General features: G+C 54.7%; 1 protein-coding gene across 2 annotated transcripts in view; it reads right to left on the bottom strand.

Annotated features, from left to right (window-relative positions):
- Window positions 1-2,437: 2,437 nt before the first annotated feature.
- NOL6 (nucleolar protein 6) overlaps window positions 2,438-11,786 on the bottom strand; it is an 11,811-nt gene continuing 2,462 nt past the window's right edge. For both annotated transcript variants that reach the window (XM_015560575.1, XM_006758582.2), the window contains 23 exons: window positions 10,968-11,147; window positions 10,433-10,601; window positions 10,059-10,193; window positions 9,811-9,974; window positions 9,604-9,724; window positions 9,345-9,403; window positions 9,161-9,262; window positions 8,858-8,973; window positions 8,545-8,722; window positions 8,270-8,392; window positions 7,709-7,857; window positions 7,501-7,576; window positions 7,128-7,268; window positions 6,866-6,983; window positions 6,630-6,784; window positions 6,376-6,539; window positions 5,811-5,963; window positions 5,493-5,590; window positions 4,788-4,912; window positions 4,579-4,668; window positions 4,006-4,200; window positions 3,817-3,918; window positions 2,438-3,645 (listed from right to left, as the gene is read on the bottom strand). In XM_015560575.1, the coding sequence (XP_015416061.1) occupies window positions 3,496-3,645; window positions 3,817-3,918; window positions 4,006-4,200; window positions 4,579-4,668; window positions 4,788-4,912; window positions 5,493-5,590; window positions 5,811-5,963; window positions 6,376-6,539; window positions 6,630-6,784; window positions 6,866-6,983; window positions 7,128-7,268; window positions 7,501-7,576; window positions 7,709-7,857; window positions 8,270-8,392; window positions 8,545-8,722; window positions 8,858-8,973; window positions 9,161-9,262; window positions 9,345-9,403; window positions 9,604-9,724; window positions 9,811-9,974; window positions 10,059-10,193; window positions 10,433-10,601; window positions 10,968-11,147 (3,063 nt within the window). In that variant the 3' untranslated portion in view covers window positions 2,438-3,495. The remainder of the gene's footprint in view (window positions 3,646-3,816; window positions 3,919-4,005; window positions 4,201-4,578; window positions 4,669-4,787; window positions 4,913-5,492; window positions 5,591-5,810; window positions 5,964-6,375; window positions 6,540-6,629; window positions 6,785-6,865; window positions 6,984-7,127; window positions 7,269-7,500; window positions 7,577-7,708; window positions 7,858-8,269; window positions 8,393-8,544; window positions 8,723-8,857; window positions 8,974-9,160; window positions 9,263-9,344; window positions 9,404-9,603; window positions 9,725-9,810; window positions 9,975-10,058; window positions 10,194-10,432; window positions 10,602-10,967; window positions 11,148-11,786) is intronic.

The following is an 11,786-nucleotide window of genomic DNA, read 5'->3' as shown; positions in this document are numbered from 1 at the left end:
GGGGGGGGGGGGGGGACGGGAGGGGAGACGGGCTTGGGCAAATCTGACAATAGGTCAGAAACCAAGCACCCTCAGGACTTTGTTGAATGTCACTTGCTGCAAGGACCCCTAGGATTGGGAATCTTGTTTTTTTTCTCCAAAGGAGTTGGGCAGAGAAAAATAGGGTCTTTAGCTAAAAGGATTCTGGTTTAGAGAAGGTTAGTGGATACCACAGACAGAAGCAATGACCCTCTGAGGATTCACTAAATGCAACTACATAGAGAGGCTTAGTTCTGACAGAACTGGGGAAATGGAAGCCCCAAGAAGGGGAAGGCTTTATTTAAAGCCATTTACAGCTGCAGGTAGGAACCCAGAGCTCCAGCCTCCTACCGTCAGCCTACCCGCGTGCACCTGCAAAGGTAAACGCAGAGGCCCAGAAGCAGACGCACCCATGGGGATGCGTCATCTACATCACCCTGCACAGCCTTGCTCACACTGAAGCTCCTTCTCTTGCCCTGAGGTTCCAGCTCCTCAGGCCCCCATCCCCTCCCAGCGAAGTCATCTTAGACCACACCAGCTTCATCACCTACTTCCCAGAGAAAATCTGCGGAAAACAGGTTGGAGCACAATGTGAGGGATTGAAATTGGAGCCTGGCCTTCCTGCTTCCCCCTCCCCCACTCCCACCCCACTCCTTAAGCTGGAGCAAGGAGTACAGAAAGGATGGTGCAGCCCCATCCTTTGGGTTTATGAGTTCTTGGTCCCCTTCCCTAGCCACAGGGGGTACCTGACAAAACCATTATTATGACTATTTTAATTTAAAAAAAGTATTTTTATTGATTTCGGCGGGGAGGGGAGGAGAGGGAGCTAGAAACATCAATGATGAGAATCGTTGATCAGCTGCCTGCACGCTTCCCACTGAGGACTGAGCCCACAACTCAGGCATGTGCCCTGACTGGGAATCGAACTGTGACCTCCTGGTTCATAGGTCGACACGACACTCAACCAGAGCCATGCTGGTCTGGCTATCATACCTATTTTAAAGGTGAAGAGACTAAGCCCAGCAAGAGGAAGTGACTTGCCCAGGATCACTTGGGGAGGTAGCAGGGCCGGGGCTTATTTCCAAAGTGGGATTGGCACGTGCACCTCTTTTTTTTTTTTTAATATATTTTATTGATTTTTTACAGAGAGGAAGGGAGAGGAATAGAGAGTTAGAAACATCGATGAGAGAGAAACATCCATCAGCTGCCTCCTGCACGCCCTTCACTGGGGATGTGCCCGCAACCCAGGTACATGCCCTTGACTGGAATCGAAACTGGGACCCTTCAGTCCGCAGGCCGACACTCTATCCACTGAGCCAAACTGGTTAGGGCACGTGCACCTCTTGAAGCCATAGGCTACAGTCTTACCTGGGGCACTGACCCCTGCTTTCACCAGAATAATCCAAAACTGGGTTTGTGGAGGGGGGTCAGAAGCTACAGGCCTGAAGCTGACTTTCACAGAAAATAAACCCTGGCTGCTGATTTCTAGAGTTCATGAACAGCACCGGGAGGGATGTAGACCCTAGCTTACAAAGCCAATCAATGCCTTAGTCAGTTTGGCTCAGTGGGTAGACCATCAGTCTGTGGACTGAAGGGTCCTGGGTTCAATTCCGGACAAGGGCACATGGCCCAGTTGCAGTCTCGATCCCCAGTAGGGGGCGTGCAGGAGGCAGCCAATCAATGATTCTCATTGTTGATGTTTCTCTCTCTAGCTCCCTCTCCTTTCGTCTCTGATATCAATATATATATATATATATATATATATGCCAATCAATGTATTTGCTATGCTAATCTCAACCATATATATTTAAAGCCAATCAATGTATTCGCTATGCTAATCTCAACCATAGGCCCCATGACAGTGTCAGGTAGGGGCTGACATGGGTTCACAAAGACTAGGAGACCAGATTTCCCATATGTGGCTTATCATCTTGAGGATGAAGCCCCATAGACAGGCATCGAAGTCTCTCCACAAACAGGCTCCTGCCTACCACTGAACCTGTTCCGTCTTTCAGAAAATTAGGGTAATCGAAAGTACGTCCTTCATAGGGCTGGTATGAGTGTATGAGCAAATTCCCGTAAATAAGATGTGCAAAATAATAGGGCTCGGCAGTTATTAGGCTCAATAAACATGGACTTGTCATTCTCTCTCAGGCTGTCTTCCACCACCCCCACCCCCCCACACACATTCTGGCAGAGATCACAAACTGATTCTCTTTTCCTGGAAGTCTCCTGGTGGTTTCCCGGCCCTCCATCTGCCTGGGCAAGGTGCCCCTCCGCACACACCTGTGCCCCTCCTCGAGTACAGCACACCGTACAGAGTGCCACGAAACCTACCTTCAAACATGTTCCCTGCCCCCAAAGAGCTTATATATAGGAGACAAGGTGAAAACCCCATGAAAAAGGCAGACAAGCCACGAACATGAGAAAGTTAAATGATTTAATCTTAAACCAGAATTTAAGACACAGGAGAGTTTGTGGTGCGTCAGCGACGGCCAAGCACAGGAACTGCTCCAATGACCTCAGCGGGAAAGAGCCTCTCGGCTGGGGGTGAGGGGGGGTGTAAGGAGGAGGCACTCTGCTGAGTCTGGAAAAACAGCAAGATTAGGGGAGATGGAGAAGGGAGGGGCTGCTGTGCGGAGGTATGGGTCAGGCTGAAGGAAGCAGCATCCCTCCCCCAGAGCACCGGGGCTCCTGGAGCAGGACTTGCTCTAGCTCATCGAGGCACCCCCACGCGGCACACTGCGGGTGGTCTGTGACAGAAAGGGCAGAAGCAGAGGTGGAGGGTGTCGGACAGGACACTGAGAGGCCAGGGCAGCACTCTGTGCGTCTGCCTCTCCCCTGGACTGGGGGGGTCACCAGCCCCCTCATCCTCTCACCCACATAGCTTCTTCCTGTCCTCTGTGCTTTTCCATGGTCCCACCCTGGACAGCAGCAGCAACAACACAGGAAGGCATGATGCCCCTTCAATGTTGTCTACCAGCCCCACTCCACTGCTCAGTGCTGGTGTTCTGATCCGCAGGAAGTGCCACATCTGCTCTGGGCCCCATGTGAAGGCCGATAATGCACCGAAGGACATGCAGAAGTCTAGGCACGTATCCTGGCAACGGGAAGGGGACAGAGTCCCAGCCCGGGGCACATGTCCTCCTTTCCAGGCCTCTGGAAGCAGCCTAGGAAGGAAAAAAAGTCCCAGGCCAGGGCGGACAGATAGATGGAACTCCTCCGTTTCCACTGAACTTCTGGGAGTTCAGTCAGGTCCAGGGGACTCCACAGGACAGCATGGCCCCTGCCCCAGTGCTGGTGCATCAGTCTGAGAATTGGGGCAGGACTTTTGTTGGGAACGAGTCAGTGTGTTCCAGTCATCAGGCCCTCCAAGGAGAGTCCATATGCGACGAGGGTGGAGGTCCCACCACTGACACTGGCTCCAGAGGTCTAAAGTCCTGCTGTCCATCCACAGGTTGTTCCTGAGACTGGAGCTCATACAGTCCACCTCTCACTTCGGGCCTCCACAGCCCGTACCAGGCCCTCACCCAGGATGGCAAAGTCCTCCAGGATTGCTTCTACATTGGGCACCATCACCATCTCCCCACCTTGGGACACCACCATGCGCCCCTTTGTGTTGGAGGCCTGTGGGAATCAGAGAAATGAAGTGTCACAAAGGCCCGCCCAGAGACACCGACACATATACGTCACACGTGACACAGGTCACTCAGGGAGCAGGCCACACACAGACACGCACGCCCACAGGGAACCATATGCACACACTCAGGAGCAGATGGCTGTCCCCAGCCAGCACACCTTGAAAGAGTGGGGCTGGAAGCTGGTAGGCTTCCAGAGGACTCCGATCACCTCTCCACCATGCTGGTCGTAGAAGAAAAGGGCCAGGTCCCCATAGGCCTCCTAAGAAAGGGCAGGACAGAGACAAGATTACAGGACAGAGTCCCCTCCAGGTCCCCTCCCCGGGGTCCGTCGGCCCTTAGCACCTACCCTGAGCTGTGCCAGATAGAGCTGAGGAGGATCGTAGCCCAGCACAGGCATCAGGGACGAGGGCCCTGGCTCTCTGAGCAGGCCCCGGCAGAAGGAGGCAGCTGGTGAGTCCACGGCCTGGCGGTGCCGGGGGATGTGGCGGGGAGACAGGCGGATCAGCACATCATACATGTCCAAGGGCGGCCGGAACACTGTCTGAGAAAGGACAGGGAGGGTCAACAGTGCCCACTGAAGAGTTGGGAGCTGACCACAAACCTTTCTACATGTCCACCTTGACTTCTCCCCCTTGATGTGACCACCCATTATGGGCCCGAGTGCTCATGTGAAGGCAGAAACAGAGCCAGCTGGTGCAAGCTTGGGTTAGCACAGGAGCATAGGCTGGAAGCATGAGGCCTGGATGGAGCTGGGGCCCCGGTTCTCCTCTAGGCCATTCCACTGCCCGTCGCCCTGGGCAGCTTCAATCTCAATAAACAGGGCACTGGGCATTCTCTGAGGGCTCCTAGAGCGTCGGACTTCCAGGTTCAAAGGTGGAATCCTCAGAGCCCCTGGAGTCAGTCCTGGTCAGGGGCTTACCCTGATATCTCCAGGCCCCCGGGGATCCATTAGCTGCTTCTCTAGGATCGGTAAGGCCTCGGCTGCCAGGACCACAAGCTGCTGCAGGATCTGGGGGTACACATGTATCAAATAAGTCTGACCTGACCACAGGTCTCTCATAGCTCAGGCTAGGCCTGCTTTTCCCTTGGGAGAAAGCCACACATTTGGGGGCAGAGATGGGAGTGAACCTGGGGCGAGGGCCCATCCTGTGTCCATATGGAGTTTTTGCGATCCTGAGGGGTAATGATGGCCATGACGGGGAGTTGTTTCCGAGTTGCCAGGAAGCCACTGCGGATCTCCACCTGCTCCTCCACTGTGGACAAGAGGGAATCCTGGCTCAGCTTGGCCGTCCCCCAGATACCCGCTACTGCCCCAGGTACACCCAGCAGCTACCCATCACAAGGATTTCCAATGCCCCTCCAGGTGGCAAAAGCGGTGAAAGGGACATGGAATTTGCCTCACGCAGGCAGGGCGTTAACTACCAGCCTCGGCCCAGAGCAGAATTTTCCACTGCCTGGCACCCATCTGGTTTCTGGGCCTGTACAAGCTGAGGCCTGGCCCTGGCCCCCTCCAACCCCAAGCTCCCACACACCTGGGGAATTAGAAAGCTGACACCTTCCTCTCTCCTAGGACCAGGAGCTCCTCATGTTACAATCCACTTATTTATGCATTTATTGGCTGATTCTTATACATGTCCTGATTAGGGATAGAATCCGCAACCTTGGTATATTGGGACGATGCTCTAACCAATTGAGCTACCCAGCCAGGGCAGTGGGCATCTATTCTAACCTGACAGCAATCTGGGACAGGGGAGGCACAGAGAAAACCCAACAGACTGACCAGGAAAACCCCTGCCTGCCACACTCTGCAATCCACAAAGCCCTACCACTTACCAGTCAGTTCATTGTTGAGGTTGACAATAAGGGGGTTGTTCTTCCAATCAAAGGTTGATACCAGGAAAAGGAACCGAAGGAAGCCCACCTGGGGGGAGCTGAGGGGAAGGAGTGAGCAAAGTGGGGTCCAGCCCCACATCCCCAAAATTCTTGCAATCTAGGGGGTACACCTCTTGGCATGGATTGAGGGTATGTCTCAGAACCCCTCTGTCACTTGCCTCAGCCACCCTCTCCCGTTTGAACTGAAGGTACAGTACTAGGGATGAAAGCTGGCCCCAAGGGGGACTTCCTGGCTAGAGAAAAGGCGGAGGGAATCACCTGGGAAGGGTGAAGGGCTCAGGGTGTAGGAATAGAGCGGCAGCCACCAGGTCCAGGCTCTCATCGGTGAAGCCCTCACCCAGGAGCTGGGCACGCACCCACCGCTTGGCCAGCCGAGCCACACCTGAGAAGGCTGGGTGCTGCTGCTGGAGTCTGGGGGGAGGAAGGGGAGAGGGAGGGGCAATGAGACTCAAGCACTCAGGGCCCAAGAATCGTGTTTCAGCCCTAGTGCCACTATTTATTACAACTTTACCCAATACTAGCTCTGTGCTAATGCATTACACGTATGAGCTCATGCCTTCCTAACTAATGACCCAGAGGCTGGTCCTAGCACTACTCCCATTTTATAGATGAGAAGAATAAGGTCCAGGGGGAAATCCTGCCCAAAGGGATTTTTTTTTTAGCCAGTGAAATGGCAAAACCAGGATTCGAGAATTTGCCTGACACCAGAACGCACATCCCTAAATATTATGCCATTTGGCCTCCGAGAGAGGCGGGCAGGCCGGGAGGACAGAAGGGGGCAGAAATGGGTCTAGAGACAGAAGAGCCTGTGCGGGGGCCATACCCATGCAAGGCGCTTGTCAGCAGGGGCAACTGTTTTGTGTCCTTCTCCAGGCGGAGGGAGGCAGGCGTATCCCTCAACGAGATCATCCCCTCAGGGCTCCGCATCTCCTTCAAGATCTGGGGCTCCCGCTGGTAGGCCACACGAATCCGGAACACAAACCCGTCCTGTTGGAAGAGGGAATGGGATGGGAGGTACCTGTCTGCCTGGGGCACCCACCCCTCAGCAGGGGTCTCCCTGCCCTGCACCAGCCTAACCTTCAGGACGTCGGTGTGCGTAGCCGTGGCCCGGCACTGCAGCCCATGCTGTTGCGTCAGCAGCTCTGCCAGGCGCAGCTGGAAAGCAGCCCGAACCCGCCGTATGGCCTCAGCATCCTGTGGCCACTGACCACTGCCCTCCAGGTGACACACCACTGGGGAGAAGAGCGAGAGGCCTCAGTCCGCAGCGTGGAGTGGGAACAGTCCCTCTCATCCCCTCCCAAGAGCCCCCTCACCAGTCATGGGCTCCACATAAGCTGGACAGGGCTTGTCGGGCCGGGGCAGCAGCGAGGACCGCTCTGGAAAGTGCTTATGGAAGGAGTAGGCTGGCCAGACTGGAGTTGGTGGGAACACCTATGGGATAAGGAAAGCTGAAGAAGGGGCCTGGAATTGGGAAGGGGAGTGCCCAGGGTCAGGAGTGGGAAGGGAGAAAACCGGATGGGTGAAATAGACTTGGGGATCACCAAAGAGAAAGGGCTCCCTGCCTTCGCGCCTCACCTCAGTGTAGCGCAGCACTGGGTGAGCTCCTTGCACAGCAGACACAGTCAATGGGAGACCGTCCAGCCCCCACAGCAGGCGGCTGAGTTCATCATAGCAACGCACGGCAGCTGCCAAGGCCTCCTCACCTGTGCTGGAGGTCTTTCAGGGAGAAAACAGTCAGGAGGCCAGGACTCTGCAGAACCAACCCCACCACCACAAGGGAACCTGCCATCATGCCGGCTGCTGCAGAGCCAGCACCCCCTCTGCTGGACATTCCAGGACGTGCAGCTTGGCTAGGTGGTAAGGGCTCTCTAATCCCAACCAACCCAGCCACACAGGCTTCTCTACAGTCCTTAGCTTGACTGCAATCCTGAACCAGCAGGGCCCTTACCTCTTTCAAGCCTTGGATCAGTGCATCCAGGAGGCCCCCCATATAGTGGACACAGGTTTCTGGGATGTCAGCATGGCTGGAAGAGGGGCACAGACACAGTGTACACATTGGGGGCTAGGAGTTCGCCGCTGGATGTGAACTGCTCACCCCAAAAGCCTGGGCTCCCCAGCCCACAGTTGCCTCCTGGCATTCAGATGCCAACACTCACAGTGCCAAGAGGTGGGTGACCACCTGGTGGGGAATAAGGCGCTTCTGGGACATAGAGCCTGCCTCCCAGACCACAGCTTCCCGAATGGCTCCATCCTGGAAACGCCGAAGCTCCGAGCGAGATCCCCAGAACTGGCGGAAGTCAGCAGCCTGAGAGTAAAGGAGTAATTGGAGAGATCAACAAAGAAGGGCTCTGTCAGAAATCTCCCTGGAAGCCCTGGCTGCTTTGGCTCAGTGGATAGAGCATCGGCCTGCGGACTGAAGGGTCCCAGGTTCAATTCCAGTCCAGGGCACATGCCTGGGTTGCAGGCTCGATCCCGGAGGGGGGATGTGCAGGAGGCAGACGATCAATGATTCTCTCGCATCACTGATGTTGCTCTCTCTCTCTCCCCCTCTCCTTTCCTCTCTGAAATCAAGAAAAAATATATTTTTTAAAAAAGAAATTTCCCTGGTGGGCCTCAATCCAGGTGGCATGAGAACAATCCATCCCACTCCTCCCAATGTGCATGCTGAGGCTCCCAAGGCAGGGCCAAATCACCCCTCAGGCCTCAGGGCTTCTCACCTCGGGCTGGTCAGCCTCTGGACCCAGCTCAAGGACGCTGGTCAGCCCCTCAGGCCGAAGGAGCAATCCCAGAGTCAGGGCCCCAGAGTCTCTGTGCTTCGGCGGATCCTGGCTGATGTCCCACTGTGGAATGCAGAAAGGCTGAGCTTAACCCAAGAGCCCTCCATCTTGGTCTGGAAACCCACTTGTTAATTAGATGGATGGCGTATCTTTTGTATCTCCTGGGGCCCTAAATCCAACCCCCCTTTGACCCACAAGCTCTGACCCATCCATACCTCTGAGACTGGGGGCCGAGAGTGGGCCAGCAGGTGCAGCCGGGACCCCAGGCCCTGCTCCAGGAGGGTGGTTAGTGGACCCAAAGCAGCTGAGACGTAGTCCCCACCGTGGTCCTGCAGCTCTGGCCATAGCTTCAGCCGGTGACATGCTGCCTGCAGACGACTCAGTGGACAGAGACTGGCGATGGGGCACAAAGGGACAGAGGAAGAATCAGGTACTGATTCACTTCTATCCCCCAAAACCAGGAAAATCTGAGCACTTGCTAAGGACCTCTGCCCCATCACTGACATACCCCATCACCCCTAAACTTACTGCAGGATGTGGTCAAAAGCTCGGATCATGGGTTTGGGAGTCATTAACAGCAGCTGGAATCCATCGTCAGCTTTGCTGTCCAGCAACACCATAGACAGCCGTGCCTCATGCTGCACCTGGGACACAGAGACTCAGCTGTGAGACTGCTACCACTGTCCTCTCCCCTCATCACCTGAGGGCTCAGGCCAAGAGACATGCCTGCCCTTAACTCTCTGGAGAGGAGTTTCCGAGTTCTGGTGCTGGCAGAGAAGACAGGCTGGGCTGGGACATCTAGGGAGCCTTGGAGTGGGGAACCATGGGTACCTGGTGATACGTGGAGGCAGTGACATCAGCACAAAGGTTGAGGTGGCCTGAGGAGTCCAGGAAGACAACAGGGAAGGACTGGTGGAAGTCAGCCAGGGCCGGCTTGGAGGGGTAGAGAGAAGTCTGTTAGAGTCGGGGCTCACCTTCTGGTCTTCTTGCCCAGACTCAGCCCTGCCCCACTCACCAAGGAAGCATCTGAGCTGAAACATAAACTGATCCCATTGACGGTCAAATCTGTGGTGGCTGAAGTGAACCAGAGAAGGTGGGTGTCAGAAAATATTCCTCTCCCCGGGCACCCCTCCCTCTGGCCAGGTGGCTGCCACTGACTCTGGGACTCAGTTTGTTCATCTATCTGATGGCAAGGGACCAAACTGTCCCTGACAAGATGAGAGGATCCCCAAGGTGAGTGGAATTCTTGGCCTTTCCAAGTCTAGGTGCCTCACCCAGAAACTGCAGGACACTTCTCAGGACCTGGTAGCCGCTCATGGTGGTGTGGATCTTGCGTATGGACACAAGGAAGGCAACCAGCATGGAGACAAGGAACCCACTAAATCCTCCCAGGCCCTGAAAAGAAGATGGAGAGAGAGGCCCAAGTTCCGAGCCAGCCCACCACTCAACAAGGCAGGGAAGCTGAGCCATTCCCAACTCACTTTATCCAGGTCTCGCTGCCGCAGCCAGACCTTCAGAAGGGCCACACCATCCTTCAGCCCCAAGGCTGAGCCCAACACAGTTGACAGCAACTGCACATGGGACTGGAGGGCTGTGTCCTGCAGGACCCATGTGTTATAGTGGGGGGTGGGAGGCTCTGGACTACCTGTGGGACAAAAGGAAAAGCCATGAGAAAAGTTCTCACAACACCCTTCCCTCCAGCTCCAGCTTGACACCGGCGCCTGCTCACCATCGCCTGGAGGACTCTGCCCGCGGTACCAGGCAGAGCGCACATTGTTCTTGGAGGGCAGCAGGCGGCACGGGCGGAAGAAGTCAGGTGGAGGACACGGATGGAGACGTACAGTGACCAGGCGCTCATCCTTCCCTGGGAGGGGACAGACGGTGCTGAGACCCTACAGCCCCTGGAGCCAGAGGGACCCCTGTACCTACTTGAGGGCCCCATGCCCGCCCACCTTAGAATTTGAGATCTCTATACTTTCCTCTTTAAACTTGAGGCCCAAGCCTCTCACTTTGGACCTAAGGGCCCTGTGCTTCCCCCACTGGATTTATCACCCCATCCTGTGCCCTAGGCCCAGTGTGTGCCCCCCCTCCCCAGGCCCCCACCATGAGGCCGCAGCAGCAGCAAGGGCTTCAGGTGGCAGCCATTGGTGTAGGAGAAGCGAACACTGCCAAAGAGGGGGTCCTGGGCCAGGTGGTGAGCCAAGTGGGCCAGGTAGAGGGCACGCTTGCGGAAGTAGCGCTGGTTCAGCCCATCCTTGTCCTGTAGGATCTCCTGAAGGGGATCAAGAGAGATGGTCATGTACTTTAACTTACTGTTCAAGAGTCTGGGGGTCCAGATGAAGCCAAGGTGAGAGTTATAGTGAGTTATAGCTTAGCAACTCCAGGAATTCTCTGCTGGCCAGAATGCCCGAGGCAGGGCTAGCAACACCATACTCAGTTTGCAAAGGTGTAAAGGGACAGCAAATGGCCTAAGGGCTCATCTGAGTAGCCCTCTAAAGATAATTGCAGTGATCTATTCTTTTGATTTAGAATTCAGATTTCAATCCACTGGCAAGCAACAGGTGGGAAAAAGGGGGGACTCTGGGATTTGTAAGTAGTACAGTAGCAGGCCATTCCATCCCTGAACTCTGGACCTCACCTTGGGCATGGTCAGTGCTACATCCACGTTGATGTCTGGTCGGATGCAGGTGCCCAAAAGGTAGCTGCCCACAACAGTGACCCGGGCTGGGGGCAGGAAGCGGAAACAGCCCTTCACAGTATAGGGCACTTGGTGGAGTGGCACTCGAACTCCAGCTGGGAGCCATGCCTGGTCAGTCAGCTATGGGGACAGAAACAGTGATACATATTGATTTGACTGCCTTTCTGAACACGTCCCCTGGATATCTAGTACACCTCTCAAATACAAAATGTCAACATGTTTGAAACCAAACTCCTGATATTCTTGTAAACACGTCTTCCCCATGATGGCAATTCCATAGTAGGTGCTCAGGCCAAAAACATTTATATCACCATACTCATCTGTTAAGAATTCCCACTTCACTTTCAAAAGACATCCAGACATGACCACGTCTCTAAACCATCATTTTTCAGTGATCACTGCATAAGAAGTTCCTAACTAGTTTCCCTGACTTCACCTATGTCCCACTCTGTTCTACTTTTTAAATAATTTTATTTATGTATTTTTAAAATTTGTATTTATTGACTTTAGAGTAGAGGTGGGGAACATCCAACCCATGGATCATTTAAGTCCCGCAAAATTATTTGGTCTGGCCCTACCAAGGCATTAGGGGTGAGTTAGTTAAATGTTTGACTAGCCCTAGCTGGTCTGGCTCAGTGGATAGAGTGTCCGCCTGCGGACTGAAGGGTCTGGAGTTTGATTCCGGTCAAAGGCACATACTCTGTTGTGGGCTTGATCCCCAGTAGGGGGCATGCAGGAGGCAGTGGATCAACGATTCTC

This window comes from Myotis davidii, unplaced genomic scaffold (genome assembly GCF_000327345.1).
Source record: "Myotis davidii unplaced genomic scaffold, ASM32734v1 scaffold534, whole genome shotgun sequence".
NCBI classification, from domain to species: Eukaryota; Metazoa; Chordata; class Mammalia; order Chiroptera; family Vespertilionidae; genus Myotis; species Myotis davidii.
This window is presented reverse-complemented; position numbering and strand designations above follow the sequence as displayed.